The sequence below is a fragment of the Hypanus sabinus genome, unplaced genomic scaffold (genome assembly GCF_030144855.1).
Source record: "Hypanus sabinus isolate sHypSab1 unplaced genomic scaffold, sHypSab1.hap1 scaffold_280, whole genome shotgun sequence".
NCBI classification, from domain to species: domain Eukaryota; kingdom Metazoa; phylum Chordata; class Chondrichthyes; order Myliobatiformes; family Dasyatidae; genus Hypanus; species Hypanus sabinus.
This window is the reverse complement of record NW_026780939.1, coordinates 353,877-370,799: the sequence shown is the minus strand read 5'-3', so window position 1 is coordinate 370,799 and position 16,923 is coordinate 353,877. Positions and strand designations below refer to the sequence as shown.

General features: G+C 46.5%; 1 protein-coding gene across 1 annotated transcript; it reads right to left on the bottom strand.

Moving 5' to 3' along the window:
* Positions 1-3,217: 3,217 nt before the first annotated feature.
* Positions 3,218-4,135, bottom strand: LOC132388230 (probable G-protein coupled receptor 139). The gene has a single exon (XM_059960572.1). The coding sequence runs from the start codon at positions 4,133-4,135 to the stop codon at positions 3,218-3,220; it is 918 nt and encodes a 305-aa protein (XP_059816555.1).
* Between the last annotated feature and the right edge of the window lie 12,788 nt (positions 4,136-16,923).

Below are 16,923 nucleotides of genomic sequence, written 5' to 3'. Positions count from 1 at the left end.
GATTGTCATTTCAGAGTGTCCCGAAGAAGATTCCGGAAATGCAGGAGCTCACTTGTGAGGCGCGTTTCAAAACTTTTGGCCTGAACTCACTGGAATTTAGATGATGCGGAAATATATGCTTGAAGCCTACATAATGCAAAAAGGACTAGATATGGTGGACGTGGAGAGATAATTTATAATGGTGGATCTATACAGCACTAGACCCTTCAGAGCGGACTGTTGAGCAGTCCAAGTCCGTGCAGATATATAAAGCGGAATTCTGTCCCTTACTGATCGTTCAGGCCATCAAATAATATGGTGTGAAGGTAGGTCTATGTGGTTGAGTGGGTTCGATCTCAGCCATAATAAAATGACGGAGCAGATTCGATAGCCCAATAGCCTACCTCCGCTCCTATGTTTGACGTTTTAATGGACTATTAAATATTTCATTCGCATCTCCCTTTTTTTACTGTTGTTTTACTTCTGCCTGTCTTCTTTATCTTTATATCTGACTGGAACCCTTCTGAAAATTACGTGTCGGCAGAAAGATTGCCGAGCACAGCCGACAAAACTCTAGATTTCTGCCGCCGACCACAGGATATTCCTCTCACAATAGAACACACAGCCACGATTTCCTTCCAGCACGTGATCTTCCCATTGAACTGCGTTCTATCAATCATTCTATCAAAATGTCCACTCTATCAACAGGGTCAACAGAGGATTGCGAACTCTCCAGTTCTCTCTCAATCGGGTCAATAAACATGTGGTCACGTCAATGTAAAAGCAATTTTATTATCAAACAATGTTATGTCATCACATACTACTTTGAGGTTAATCTTCTTGCTGTCATGCAGAAAACAGAGAAATGCAACTGAAACATTGAAGCACCGTGCAAAACGTTAGACTATGCAAATAGCCAATGTGCAATAGATGACTCACTGAGCAAACAAGAAATAAATAGATTATCGATTAACGTTTGAACGAATTGGTTGATAGGGAGATTGGTTGATGGACAAATAAAACAGTAACACTGCGATCATTTTGCAGAGTTCTTGAAAGTGATTCCATAGCTTGTGGAATCATTTTGGTTTGAGATCAGTGGGGTAAACCAGGCTGGTTTATGAGCCCGATGGTTGTAGGATGGCAACTGTTCGCGAAGCTGTTGTGTGGGTAATACGCTTGCTCTCCTTCCTTCCCGACAGCAGCAGCGAGAAGAGCACATGCCCTGGATGGTGGAGCTCCTTGATTATCAATGCATTCTTCAGTTTTGAAGATGTGCTCAGTGGTGGGGAAGGCTGCTTCTGCGATGGACTGGGCCCGAGGTGTTTCTGCTCCTGTGCACTGGTTTATCGGTAACAGAGCGTGACGGAACCAGTCATGTTACTCTCCACCGTGCACGGAGAAAGATTTGTCAAAGCTTTTCGGATTCCGGATCATCTCAAACTAGTAATCATTAAATTCTGGGCTAATCCAACATAACTGGTAACTACGTCTTTCTACTGGTATAATGGACGTAACCTTCCATTTTCCTCAGAGCCGTGTGTCTGTCTCAGCTTCCCTTCAAGGTCACGATCCTGGCCATCTACCACCACACAAGGATGTGCATCCTGTTATGGCTTTTTGAGCGTATTCGAAATTAATACCTGAAAATTTCCCATCACCTTGTGCATGTCTCTAAATAAATGATTACGGTATCATCTGCAAGATTATCAATCAGCCCATTTCTATAAATCCAAAATGACTTTATATCTCAAACCCAGGAACAACTGACTGTCTACTGTTCTTTAAGCCTTCTGATTAAAATCCGGTTCTTGGGTTACAACATTCAGATAATTGCCTTTCTCTCTGCCAACTGATGGCGGCAGGATGACAAACCTGTCATTTGACTGGCCACCTTTCGAACCCATTGGGACTTTCAACAAGATCCCTCAACATCCTCAACGCCATCACGTTTTGTGTCGTCCGCAAGCACATTAATGAATCATGCCTATTTTCATCCAAGTCAAACGTCAGAACATCTCCAGCACTTTTCACAAGCAGAATCGCTGCCCTCAACCATTGCTTTCCGCCCTCTATTGCCGGAGCAAATTAAATTCCATGCTCTCTCCTGCAACTCGGTCTTATGGATAAACCTCCCGGGTCGTGTCCTTCTCAAATGCCTTAATTCCAGTCCATTTCCATGACTGGCGAATGTTTCACGTTCCCAGTGGCCCGAATCATGGGACAATTTTCAGTGACCCATTAAGCTATCAACATAAATGTATTAGCATTTGAACTGTTGCAGGTAACCTAGGCCGTCACAACAGAGACTGGCGGGAAATGAGGAGAACGCCGGATGATCAAACAGAGAAGGAAAAACATGACAGACTCTCGGAAACCGAACAAAGATGTTTGTCGATGTTTCGGAAAGGATACGATCCAATCAGCAACTCAGCTGGAATGCTCCAGCGCAATGCGCTGTTCCTGGAGGGTCAGCGGGGAAAAGCTCTGATGTATCCAAACGAATCGAACGTGTTTATGCTCGAGCCATACATCTGACAGTATCTCACATTTCGTGCCGAATCTCAATAAATACAAAAAAGATCAGGTGCCCTTTCCTCAGCAATCACCTTCCCCACAGTCCCAAAGTACTCAATCCAGATCGACAGTTTGGACCTCCACTGCACTGAGTGTCCATGAATTTCATTAATTTCCCAAACGCTCTGGGACGGCAATTCCTGCTTGGGAAGAACGAGCGGCGATGGGATGAGTGGTTTTTCCACTGCGAGGTAATGACATGTTCTCGCGGTGGCAGCCAGACAGATCTCCAAAGATCAAAGTCGAGAGCGGAGTTCCCGGTCAGTCTTTGGCAAGGGACCCGCCTGCACCGATTAATGGCAGCAGATCTTGAAGCCACTGGACCCTCGCCGGAGGAAAGAGATTGAGCGATACTGCGGGATTCCGCGCAGCCATTAAGGCCGCATGGAAATCTATCAGGTTCCAACTCCGCATTGAGATTTTGATGTCAAGGTTTGGCATGCAAAGAAAGTGCGAATCACCCAATTGGTACAACTGTGGGAGACATTATAGGGAACTAGTGGCGAAACGAAACTGGAAGGAGCAATGCTGAAAGCAGACTGGGGAGAAATCGCCGATCGTGTCAGTGTATCGAGGGTGAAGGGCAGGAGCTAACCACGGCAGTTCAGAGCCTCAATGGATGTGAAGGAATGGAATATTTTGGGGCGGTATGGAAGACAGGTCACTGAGGAAGAAGGATGTCCCGACAACGCCGAATAAGCTTTGCCATGAGACTGAAGGGCGATTTCACCGCCTCCTTCTGCTGCGCCCTGAACCTGGCCTGGACCACGGCGTAAAGGGCCATGTTGATGCAGCAGCTCGGCAGTTGCAGCGCGTAGCCCAGCTCCAGCAGAGAATTCGGGGGAATGGAGCCGACATTAAAAAACAGGCTTTCCCATACGGAACACACCGTCAGCAGCGCCCACAGCAGGATGAAATTTCCCGACATCACCAGCAGTAACAGAAGAGATTGCCTACGGTTTTTCATCTCCGGGTCCGCGGGAGTCTCGCCATCGCGCGAACCATGGAGATTCCTCCGGACTCGGCTGGCCACGAAGACGTGTCTGATGGTTAAACTGTTGAGCAGCAGAATGAGGACAAATGGGAATATTGGGGTAAGGAAGGAAGGAATCATTAGAAATGTTGTCTCCTGTGATCGGGAATAACTAAAATGACGCATACACACCTCGGTGGACATTATCAACGTATGTGTCCCATGGAGCGAAAGATACCAGAAAATATTCTTCAGGTAGCTCAGCAGAATCACTGTCCCCAGAACCAGTGCCGCCGCTCTCCCGGTGCAGTATTTTCGTTTCAGCTTCTGAAAACAAATGGAGAAAAATCGATTAAAGGTGAAAGTGACTGTGAACCAGACAGAACAGTTCGTGTTGGCGAAGAGCAGGGCAGCTTGGATATTACACATGGAAACACGTAACGACCAGAGTAAAAGCTCAACTGGCATGTAAGTCATCAGAATCATGCCCAGTAACAGATTGAAGAGAACGACGAGCTGATCCGCTGCTGCGATGTCAACCAGGTACCTTTTGACGCCTTTGGAGAGACCGCACTTTCCCCGCGACAGGCTGACGATTGTCACCATGTTCAAAGAGTATCAACTCCGGAGACCTTTCATCCTCAGCCAAAAAAACTCATAATTCCCATATCCCGCACTGCTCGCTTTTACCTCCTCCCCAGGATCCATAAGGCGGTCTGTCCTGGTAGGCCTATAGTCTCAGACTGCTCCTGTCCCACCGAACATGTATCTGACTACCTCGACTCCATTTTGTCACCCATAGTTCAGTCCCTCCCTACCTACATCCGGGAATCATCCCAGGCCCTCCAACACTTCAATAACTTCCAGATGCCCGGTCACTTTCACAATGGATGTCCAATCCTTATACACTTCAATTCCTCATCCAGAAGGACTCAAAGCCCTCCGCTACTACATGAGCCTCCGGATCCAGCATAATATCCTCCGCAACTTCCCACAACTTCAACAGGACCCCACCATTAATGATGTATTTCCCTCTCTACCCCTCTTTGCTATTCGCAGTGACCGTTCCCTCCTTGACTGCCTGGTCCACACTTCCCTCCCCACAGTTGTCCCTCTTGGCACTTATCCCTGCAAGCGTAAGTGCTCACCTGTCCCTACAGTTCGTGTCTTACCAGCATTCAGGGCCCCAAACAGTCCTTCCAGGTGAGGCAACACTTCACTTGTGAGTCTGTTGGGGTAATCTATTGCATCCGGTGCTCCCGGTGTGGCCTCCTCTCCAACGGCGAGACCCGACACAGATTGGGGGACCGCTTCGTCGAGCACCTACGCTCCGTCCGCCACAACAGACAGGATCTCCCGGTTGCCGCTCACTTCAGCTCTCCCTCTCCTTCCCATTCAGATATGTCCACACATGGCCTCCTCTACTGTCATGATGAGGTCAAACTCCGGTTGGAGGAACAACATTTCATATACCGTCTGTGTAGTCTCCAGCCCCTTGGTATGAACATAGAATTCTCCAACTTCTAGTAATTCACTTAATCTCCCTTCTCCATCCCACCTCTACTTTCTGCCTTTCACCTCTCATGACTATGCGTTCTGCTACTACCAATACTGATTCCTTCTCCACCTCCCCCACCCCTTGATCTTTCCTCTGATCGGTTTTGCACAACCTCCCCACCTTCTTTATCGGGCCCCTATCCCCTCCTGCTTTAGTCCTGACGAAGGGTTTCGACCCGACACGTTGACCGCTTCTTTCAACGGATGCTGCCCTACCTCCTGAGTTAATCCAGTTTTTTTTTATACTTCTTGATTTCACCATGTTCACTGTGGGGGCTAATAAAGACCATTAACACACATTTGGATGGAAGTATTCTCTGAACAATTATGTTAATCGATAGCACTTCATAGAGCAGAGATGGTTTTGAATTGCTGTATCTGGAAAGAGATAACATCCACCTTGTTGTCTTTTCCCGACAACTCTTAAGTCCTCTACTATGCAAAAATCAATCCAATCTCGTTGAGGTGCTGAGGGATTGCAGCAAGGGCAGTGGGCAGTGATTCAACTTTCCGGATCATTGGGACCTCTTTTGGGGCTGCTGTGACCTGTACAAAAAGGACGGGCACATACAAATCATAGGGAAGCCAGTATCTTTGAGGGAGATTTGCTAAAGCTACTGGGGAGACTTTAAGTTAGAATGGTTGGGGGTGGGAATCATATTGAAGAGACCAGGAGAGAGCTCACAAATAGGGAAATATTCTAGACAGTGCGAGAGGGAGGGAAGTCAGGATATAGAGAAGGTGAGGGCTCAGAGGAAGAAGGGAAGGAAGGGGAGAGGAGAAGGCAGAAAAAGAAGAAAGAAAAGTTGTTTGCTCTGTAAGTGATTAACAACTGTAAGAGTTGGAGAAATTCGTAAATACATTTTTTTAATGCTAGGAGCATTGTAAGAAAGGTGGATGAGCTTAGAGCTTGGATTGATACCTGGAAATATGATGGTGTAGCTCTCAGTGAAACATGTTTGCAGGAGGGGTGTGACTGGCATCTAAATATTCCTGCTTTTCGGTTATTCAGGTTTGCTGCAATCGGAGGTACAAGAGGAGTATGTGTTGAACTGCTTGTCAGAGTAAATATTACAGCGGCGCTCTGGCAGGATACATTAGAGGGCTCGTCTAGGGTGATTACTGGGTTGGGATTGAGAAATGCGAAAGGTGTAGTAACACTTATAGGGAATGATTATAGAGCACTTTATAGGGAGTGAGAATTGGGGGAGAAAATTTGTGAGGAGATGGCAGATATTTGTAGTAAGTCCAAGGTTGTGATTGTGGGAGATTTTAATTTTACACACATCGATTGTGAAACCCATTCTGTAAAACGGCTGGATGGTTTAGAGTTTGTAAAATGTGTGCAGGGTATATTTTATTTTGCAGCAATACATTGAGGTACCAACTAGAGAAGTGGCAGTGCTGGATTTCCTGTTAGGGAATGAGATAGGTCAGGTGACGGAGGTATGTGTTGGCGAGCACTTCCGGCCCAGTGATCACAATGCCATTAATTTCGAAATAATTATGGAGAAAGATAGGTCTCGACCCAGGGTTGAGATTTTTGATTAGATAAAGCCTAACGCTAAGGAGATTTCGAAGGGATTTAGAAGAAGTGGATTGGGGCAATTTGTTTTATGCGAAGGATGTAATAGAGAGATGGAGGCAATTTAAATGGGAAATTTTTAGCGTACAGAATCTTTATGTTCCTGTAAGGTTGAAAGGAAAGTTTAAACGTTTGAGAGAGTCATGGATTTCTAGGGATATTGGAAATCGGTTCGGAAAAAAGAGAGAGCTCTACAATAAATATAAGAAGCATGGAGGAAATGAGGTGTTCTAAGATTATAAAGAATGTAAAAAGAATCTTTAAAAAATAATTAGAAATGCTAAAAGAAGTTAAGGGGTTGTTTTGACAAGTAAAGTGCAAATATATCCAAAGCGTTTCTACAGTTATATTAATGTTCTCTATATGGACGTGTCTATATTGTCAAGGTTCCACACGGTAGGATATTTAGGAAAGTCCAATGGTTTGGTATTAATAGTTAAGCAGTTAAACAGATTCAACAGTGGCTGGATGGGCAATGCCAAAGAGTAGAAGTGGAAAACTGTTTGTCAGTTTTGGAGGCCGGCGACTAGTTGTGTGCCTTTGGGATCTGTACTGGGTCCAGTGTTGTTTGTCATATACAAACGTTTGTACATTAATTTTCTGGATGATGGGATGGAAAACTGGATTGGTAAGTATGCAGATGTTATTAAGATAGGTAGCGTTGTTGATAATCAAGTAGGTTTTCAAAGCTTGCAGAGAGATTTAGGCCAGTTAGAAGAGGGGCTGATAGATGGCAGATGGAGTTTAATGCTTATAAGTATGAGGTGCCACATTTTGGTAGGACTAACCAAGCTAGAACGTACATGGTAAATGGTAGCGTATTGAGTAATGCCCTATCATTGAGAGGAACCAAAAACAAAACCTAGACCGACCTTATTGTCCTTCAACAAGAAAAGCTGCCCCAAATTCGACCATACTAATTGGATCGCACGCATTCCTTATCTTCAACAGTAATGCAAGCAGGTTGCCGGTAGAACAGACTGCAGAAAGAAATACGTAAAACATAAGAGTAAAAATATAAAGCAGGACATTGCATAATTTTGATAAACACAGTGCATTGAATTTTGCACTTAGAACGGAATCACGTAAAGATTGCTGGAGGAGCTCAGCAGGTTAGACAGCGTCTCTGGAAATGAATAAGCGCTCGATGTTTCGGGCCAAGACCATTCATTCGGACTTGAAAGCAACAATGCATGTTTTCTCTCTACATTGTTTCAATCAGTTCCCTGTTGATAATAGGCATTCCCACTAATCAGCATGGCTCAGAGTCTAAACAAAAACAGATAAAAATAATGCCCGTAACTCTCACGGATTTAAGACCACAAAGCCATCAGTCTATAATATACCGGAGCAGAATTAGACCATTTGGCCCATCGAGTCATAGCTGATCCTCTATTTCACTTTCTCACTTCCATTTTTGGTCTTCTCGCCGTAACGATTGATGCCAACACTCTATAAATCTCTGCCTCAAATGCACCGAATGACCTGGCCTCCAGAGCTGAACGTGGAAACAAATTCCCCAAGCTCACCACCCTCTAGAAAAAGGAAGTTCTCCACATCCATGTTTTAAAAAGACGCCTCTGGTCTGTGAGACTACGTCCTCCTGTCTTAGACACCGCAACCTTGGGAAACATACTTTCCACACCCACACTACCGCGGCTTTTCAACATTAGAAATGTTTAAATGCGATCTCACAACATTCTTCTCACTTCTTCCTAACCATTAAGATGAGGCTGTCAGTTATATAATTCGCTTTCTGCTATCTTCCCAGAGGGTAAAGTGGCATTTGCAATTTGTCAGACTCTGTTACCATGCGAGAGTCCAATGACTTTAGAAATTTCATTGCTAATGCATCCACAATCTCTACCGCTCACTCTTTAAGAACCCTGATGTGGAGTTTATCTGCTCCGGGTGAATTTTGTACCCTTTGGTCTTTCAGCTTTTTGAGCAACTTCTCTCTTGTAAGAAAAAAAACGCACAACTTCTGTTCCTTCGCACACTGCAACATCAGGCAAACTGGTAGTGTCTTCCAATGTGATGATTGTTGCAAAATACTCATTTACTTCATCTGCCATGACCTTGCTCTCGATTTTATTTATCTTGCCTAATTTGCTAGCGTCCTATATCCACTCTCATTTCTATTTGACTTTTCTATACTTGAAAATGATTTCACTACCCACCTTGATGTTCTTCACAATCTTGCTTCATATTTCATATTTTCCCTTCTAGTGATTTTGTTAGTTGTTCTCTGTAGTTTCTGAAAAACAGCCATATACTCTGTTTTCCCGCTAGTTTCTTTCTTTGTTACATGCCTTCTCGTTTGTTTTAACATTTTGCCACGATTGTGCTAATTTGTCATTTGAGTATTTATTTGTTTTTAGAATGCATGTATTCTGCATGTTCCTCTGTTTCACCAGAAACTCACCGCATTTCGGTACTGCTGTCAATCCTGACAGCGTCTCCGTCAATATGGCCAAGACCTTGCTCAAACCGCTGTAACAAGTCTTCCTTAACGGCTCAAATGCAGGGGCTCTTAGAACCAATAGTCATCGACAGATGAAAGAGATGGAGCTACATCGGGCATACCCAGACTGGGATTCGGTCTGCACGGAACACAAGCAAGGCACAACTGTCGTATTGCGATGGTGATGGCAAAGATTCGCATGCAAATAAGGTTAGAACAACCCACTTGGTGGTACTGAGGGGGACATTTCAGAGAACTCATGAAGAAAGTAAACTGGAACAGGCAGTCTGGAGGTAGAAAGGGGTATACTCTCAGATCCTGTTGGTGCATCGAGGCGTGGAGGGCGGGAGATATTCAGGGACGTCCACAGCGCCAATGGAACTGCACATGCCACTGACGGAATAGGATAGTTTGGGGCGTCACTGAGGATTAATGCTCTCCTGACATCCCCGCGTGAAATTTGTCATTTGACGGAAGGGAAATGTCACCGTCTCTTTCAGCTGAACCCTGAACCTCGCCTGGACTACGGCGTAAAGGGCGGTGTTGGTGCAGCAGCTCAGCGTTTGCAGCATGTAGCCCAGCTCCCGAAGAGATATCGGGGGTATCAAGGGAACGGAATCACTGAGACTCTCCCATACGGAATACACCGTCAGCAGCGCCCACAGCAGGATGAAATTCCCTGACATCACCAGTAGTAACAGGAGGGATTGCCTGCGGTTCTTCATCTCCGGGTCGGCGGCCGTCTCGCCATCGCGCAGACCACGGAGTCTCCTCCGGGCTCGGCTGGCCACTAAGACGTGTCTGATAGTTAAACTGTTGAGCAGGAGAATCAGGACAAAGGGGAATACTGGGGTGAGGCCGAAATGAATCAGCAGAAATGTTGACAGCTGAAGTGGGGAAAATAAATGGTAACTGCCCAGAGGAGGGATGTACTGAATACCGCATATTACCCTTCGAGCAAGAAGTACCAAAAGATGTTCTTTACGCAGCTCAGCACAGTCACTGTCCCCAGAACCAGAGCCGCCCCTCTCCCGGTGCAGTATTTTCTTTTCAGCTTCTGAAAACTAATGGCGACAAATCGATCAAAGTTGAACGTGATGGTGAACCAGACGGAATAGTCCGTGGCGGCGTAGAACACGACGGCGTGGGTATTACACACGGGAACACGACGCGACCAGAGGAAAACATTTGCTTCAATGTACGTCTTCGGAATTTTGCTCAATAACTGATCGAAGAAAACGACCAACTGACCTGCTGCGACCATGGCAACCAGGTACCTTGTGTCGCCTTTGGAGAGACCGCAGTTTCCCCGGGACAGGATGACGATTGTTACAATGTTCACTGTGCGGAGAGAAATAAAGACAATTAACACACAATTTGATGGAAACATCCTCTGTGAACTATTATCTTAGTCGACAGCATTTCCGAGAGCACAGATGATTATGGAATTAATGCATTTGCTAAGGTGATTATCGGGAGCCATTACTAATTCGGTGGTGAATATAATATACCTGCTGAATTTCAGGAGAATGTAGGGAATCTTATTGATTCCTACCGAATATTGAAAGGCCGAGGTATCGTGGGCCTGGAGATGTAACTTCTGTAGGTAGGGAGTCCGCACCTGAAGTCGATATTTCACAATAGAACGACATCACTTTGGACCGGAGATGAAGGATAATTTCCTTACACAAAGGCTTCTGAATGTATGGAATTTTTTGCCCCAGACGGCTACGGAGGCCAGTTCAGTGGAACCATTTGCAACGGAGAGTGATATGCACATGATTTCTCGGGGTGTCGATGGATTCGAGGAGTGTGAGTCAGAATGTGGTTGAGAGGGATGATAAATCAGATATGATGGGGAAGGCTCGGTGCTCGAATGGCTGAAATCAGCTTTTGTGCCCTGTGGGCTAATCGGGGATATTAGTGGATGGTTTCAATGTATTCTGATCTTTGCCGTCAGAAGAAGTTGAGACCGGGAAGTGTTAAGAAAATAATATACTGATTAATATGCCATCTTTCACGCTGAAAGCAACTCAGGTCACCTCAGCTTTCAACACGAGAACATAAGTACATCAGCAAGAGGAGCAGAAATTGTCCATTTGTTCGGACTGGCATAATCTGACAATGAAAGCGATCTAGAAACGTAGAAACATAGAAACTCTGTCAATGTCTCCGGAACCTTTCCCTGCAAACAGTCTCCGGAGCCTTGCCCTGTAACCTATGTCCGGAGCCTTCCCCTGTAACCTGTGTCCGGAGCCTTGCCCTGTAACCTGTGTCCGGAGCCTTGTCCTGTAACCTGTGTCCGGAGCCTTGCACGGTAACCTGTGTCCGGAGCCTTGCCCTGTAACCTGTGTCCGGAGCCTTGTCCTGCAACCTGTGTCTGGAGCCTTGTCCTGTAACCTGTGTCCGGAGCCTTGCACGGTAACCTATGTCCGGAGCCTTGCCCTGCAACCTGTGTCTGGAGCCTTGCCCTGTAACCAGTGTCTGGAGCCTTGCCCTGTAACCTGTGTCTGGAGCCTTGCCCTGTAACCAGTGTCTGGAGCCTTGCCCTGTAACCTGTGTCCGGAGCCTTGTCCTGTAACCTGTGTCCGGAGCCTTGCCCTGTAACCTGTGTCCGGAGCCTTGCTCTGCAACCTGTGTCCGGAGCCTTGTCCTGCAACCTGTGTCCGGCGCCTTGCCCTGTAACCAGTTTCTGGAGCCATGCACTGTAACCTATGTCCGGAGCCTTGCCCTGTAACCTGTGTCCGGAGCCTTGCCCTGTAACCAGTGTCCGGAGCCTTGCCCTGTAACCAGTGTCCGGAGCCTTGCCCTGTAACCTATGTCCGGAGCCTTGCCCTGTAACCTATGTCCGGAGCCTTGCCCTGTAACCTGTGTCCGGAGCCTTGCCCTGTAACCAGTGTCCGGAGCCTTGCCTCGTCCTGCGTCTGCCTGTAGCCTTGCCACCATATAACAATTACAGCACGGAACCAGGACATCTCAGCCCTTCTATTCGTTACTGAAGGATTATTCTCAGCTAGTCCCACTGGTGCGCACTCAGCCAATAACCCTCCATTCCTTTCCTGTCCATATACCTATCCAATTTTACTTTAAATGACTTTCCGAACCTGCCTCTAACACTTCTACTGCAAGAGCATTCCACATGGCTACCAGCCTCTGAGTAAAGAAATTCGTGTCACACTTAAATTTTGGCCCCCTAACTCTCATATCCTGTCCTCTTTTTCGAATCTCCCCTACACGCTATTGAAAAAGCCCATCCACGTCTACTCGTTCTATCCCCCTCATAGGTTTCAAAACCTCTATCAAATCCCCCCTCAACCTTCAACGCTCCAAAGAATAAAGACCTAACTTGTTCAACTTTTCCCTGTAACGTAGGTGCTAAAACCTAGGTAACATTCGAGTAAATCTCCCCTGTACTCTCGCTATTTTGTTGATATCTTTCCTATAATTCGGTGACCAGAACTGGACACAATACTAGAAATTCGGCCTTTTCCAATGCCTTGTACAATTTTAACATTACATCCCAACTCCCATACTCTATGCTCTGATTTATAAAGGCCAGCATACCAAAAGCTTTCTCCACCACCCTATCCATATGAGATTCCACCTTCAGGGAACTATGCACCATTATTCCTAGATCACTCTGTTCTACTGCATTCTTCTATTTCCTACCCTTTACTATGTATGTCCTATTTGGATTATTTCTACCAAAATGTAGCACCTCACACTTATCAGCATTAAACTCCAGATACCATTTTTCAGCCCACTCTTCTAACTGACCTAATTTTCTCTGCAAGCTTTGAAAACATACTTCATGATCCACAACGCCACCTTCCTTACTATCAACTGCATATGTACTGATCCAATATACTTACTATTCCACGCCTTGCCTCTGTTTGAAGCTTTGCCTCGCCTTGCCTCTGCCTGAAACCTTGCCTCGCCTTGCCTCTGCCTGGAGCCTTGCCCTGTTTGGAACTATCTGTCTGTGTCCACGTCTTCGCTGGATAGGACCGGCCATTTGCTGCTACCTAGCGTTGTGAACTGTCCGTGTCCACGCCTTCGCTAGATATGTCCGGCCGTTTTGCCGCTACTTTGCGTTGGGAACTCTCTCGTCGTGTTCAGTGTGATGAGTATTTCGTCCCGGTTCTACGTCCTGCAATCAGGAGGGTACCCGGCTCAGTGTTCTGCATTCCTGTCTCTCCCTCGACCCAGGACTCTGCGTGCCTGTTCACCGTCGACCACGCCTGTCCTCCCTCGACCCACGCTCAGTGTTCTGTGTTGCTGTCTCTCCCATGACCAAAGCCTTGCGTTCCTGTCTCTTCCTCGAGCAAGTCAAAGCTTCGAGTTATCGTCCTGTCCTAATCGCTTCGAAGGTTCTTGTCCTGTCCTAGCCACGGCTTTGTGTTCTCGTCTTGTCATTTGACTGGCTGAGATCATCTGTACCTTGCCCAGCCCGGTGCCTTTTGCCCCCGTCCTGTGCTGGAGTTTCCGTATCCTGTCCACGAGTCTCACGTCCAGTCCTGTTGCCTCTCCTCGTCCTGTAACCTCGTCACATCCTCGAATGGTTCTGGGGTCCGAGCCCGAGTCCAGACTCAGGTTCTGTGTTCATCTCCATCTCTGGCTCGGAGTGTAACCCCGGCCTCCCAGTCCCCTGTTCCATGTCCTGGTTCCCTACACGAGTCAGGTCCTATCCCAGGCCCGGAGTCCTTGTCTCGTCCGGGGCCGGTGGTATGTCCAGCGTCCTTTCTTCCTCACTTTGCCTGCTCCCTTCCCACGCCATGTCCTGTTTCTTGCAGTTCAGTGTATGTGTCTTGCATTTGGGTCCACTCCCAATATTGCCGTTATGACACTATCCACAAGTCTCATAAAAGACCCTCTCATGTCCACCTCGACCAGCGTTTCCGGCAGCATGTCTTTTTTTATGCAGAGTAGTGAGTGCGCTGAATATGACATCTGCTCTGTTCCCACTTTCCAGCAAGTGAGGAAGAAAGGACGCTGGACATACCACCGGCCCCGGACGAGACAAGGACTCTTAAACTTAAACTTCTAATGCAGCATCTTAAACTTCGACCTTTTCTGGCAACCATTTCAGCACTTGCAAAAACACACTGACTATTCACACGATCAATCTCTCTCATCATTTAATACACCTCTATCAGGTCACCTCTCATCCTTCGTCGTTCCAAGGAGAAAAGGCCGAGTTCACTGAACCTGTTTTCGTAAGCAGCGGACATATATTTTTGAACGTCATCATGAGGAAGAGACGATAAACTTACCCAGAAGAGCTACAATGGCGAGGACAGGGTAATAAACCACTTGCAATGTTATAAGCGCCAAGGTGATTCGAAAGTCCCACGTTAGCCCTTCGGAATTTTCAACAAGAGCATAATACGCCCAGAAAGCTTTCTTCTCAATTCCCCTGGCATTGCGCGGTGCATTTCGCAGATTATAATCCATTGCCGGGATAGTTCAGATTCCTGTTCCCGATCCAACCGCTGTCTTCTCTCTTTCTGCAGCCGCTGGTCTCTGATAGCGTAGAATGGCGGCTCTTATTGAAGCTGTCACTGTCACGGATACCGTACATATTAATAGAGCAGGCAACCGGCAGCTACAGCTCCGCGGTGACGTCGACAATCCCCACGGACACTCCCTTAATGAGGTTGTACTGAAAGACAGGTGCAGTTAACCCTTTATTTGTGGAATGTCAGAGAATTGAATCAAATACAGGCTGGAAATCTATCTAATAATCCCCGTCGCCGGCTGTCCACGGATACGTGCCGTGCCGTGTCTTTAAAATCAAGAAACCTGTTCGCACACAGCTGGATACTGATCTACAACCGGTCTATAAAGGCGGGTTCACGCAGCAACTAAAAAAAGTCAATAAACCATAATGATGATATGAACAGATTGAAAATAACTATTTCATAGATTGTTCTTAAAAATTATATTTGCATGGGTAGATTGAAAATCATATCGATATAGATAATTACAAAAAATGGTTTTCAGAAATATAGTTTGGACCAGCAGCCTCTCGGGTCTTCGGGTGATTTGGGAGGAGAGACTTCAATCAGCACGTGTATAAAAAGCCACAGCGTGTTCTTACAGTGAAAAGCAGCTTTGTCCAGCGACCAGGCAGCTTTTGTCGTTGAACCGCAGGAAGAAAGCAGGGGAATATACAGTAGCCGTCACTGAATGGACCGCTAAGCAGGTGATCTCCAGGCTTCTGCTCGCCGAGGCGTCTGCTCCGGGAGAATCCATCAAAGTCGGCAAAGAAAAGTAAAGCACTTGCCTAAGTCTTTTTTGTTCTTCCGTTCTTTATATCTCATCAGATTGGATAACAGTGCTGCGAAGTGGTACAGTTCAATGCTCTGTCTGCCGGATCTGCGAAGGTCAAGAGAACTCCTGTAATCCTCTCGACGAATGCTGAGAGAAATGCGTTCAGATGCATTTTCTGACAATCTGTGTTAAGGAGGTGAAGCTGGAACTGGATGAGCTGCAGATCATTCGGGATGCTGAAGCTGTGATGGACATATAGAGAGACAGTTACACACAGGGAATAGGGCACAACAGACTTTGTGACAGTCACGAAGGAGAAACGGCTGAAGAGGCCAGGGCAGAGTTCCCACGTGGCCATCTCCCTCAACATTTTGGATACTGTCGCGGAGTTCGTGTGTCGGGAGAATCACCTAGCTGTGTTGAGTCACAGTGGTCTAGTCGCAGGCACTTAGTTTGCCTCTGTGACTCAGAATGCAAGTGGGCGTTGAGCGGTGTCAGTGTATGTGTGTGTGTGCGTGTGTGTGGGCGGGGCGGCATGGTGAAAGTCACGCTGTGGTGTTAGGATGTTCGTTAGTGGTGCGGACAGGTGGTTCTATCGGCGACAGCTTCAGCGATATCTCGGATCGAGTCCTCAGCATTCTTGACTGGGAGGGTGCACAGCTCAATAGTTTGGGCCTTTGAGTTACCAATGACATTGGTACGATGAGTAACGAAGCTCAGCACTGCCGGTTCCGGGAGGTAAGAGCGAAGTTGAAAGGATTTGCTGACCGTGCTACGTGTTTGTGCGGTCACAACTATGTACAATTTCCAGATTAATGGGTTTCTAAATAGGTTATTTTATATCACAGTCGTCTGGAAATGTACGCTAACATTGCATTTGGCTTCGTCACCTTTCTTGCAAATTTTCCTGTACAGAATCCTCCCAAAAGGTTGTGCATCTCTGATTATTTTTTCCCAATGCTCTCCCCATTTATAAAATAGTCTAGGCCTCTACAGAGAGTATACAGTTTACTACATGGCGCAGGAGCTTTTTTTATACACCAGTCCTCTGGAAATGGATTGGGACATGCATCTGTCTCCCTCAACACAGACTCAATCTGCAGAATTTCCTGCGGCACTGCAACTCTGATTTTCCAATTCAATCATTCTTCCCATTTTCGAAATAGTGCACGCTTGTATTCCCTCTGCCAAAGTGTGAGACTCTGCATGCCCCTACATTATATTCCTCTGTAAATTATTTGCCTGTTATCCGATGGTTTATTCCTCCTTCAAGCGCCGTGCTTCATCAACGATACCTGCCCTTCCATCAACCTTCTCATGATCGACAAACCCTGCCAGAAAGCTTTCAAAACGTCATCCGGATCAGTGATGGACAACGCGATAAGAAGAGGTCCCAAAAGCGATTGCTGCGGAAATCCACTGATCACCGCATCCCATCAGAGAAGGGCCTACGCAGTAATGTTTCTTGTCATCTTCAAAAGGCCATAATATTAAACATCAGCAGGATAGTGTTAC

Coding starts and splice junctions, on each gene's coding strand:
- LOC132388230 (XM_059960572.1), bottom strand. CDS start 4,135: ATGGTGACAATCGTCAGCCTGTCGCGGGGAAAGTGCGGTCTCTCCAAA.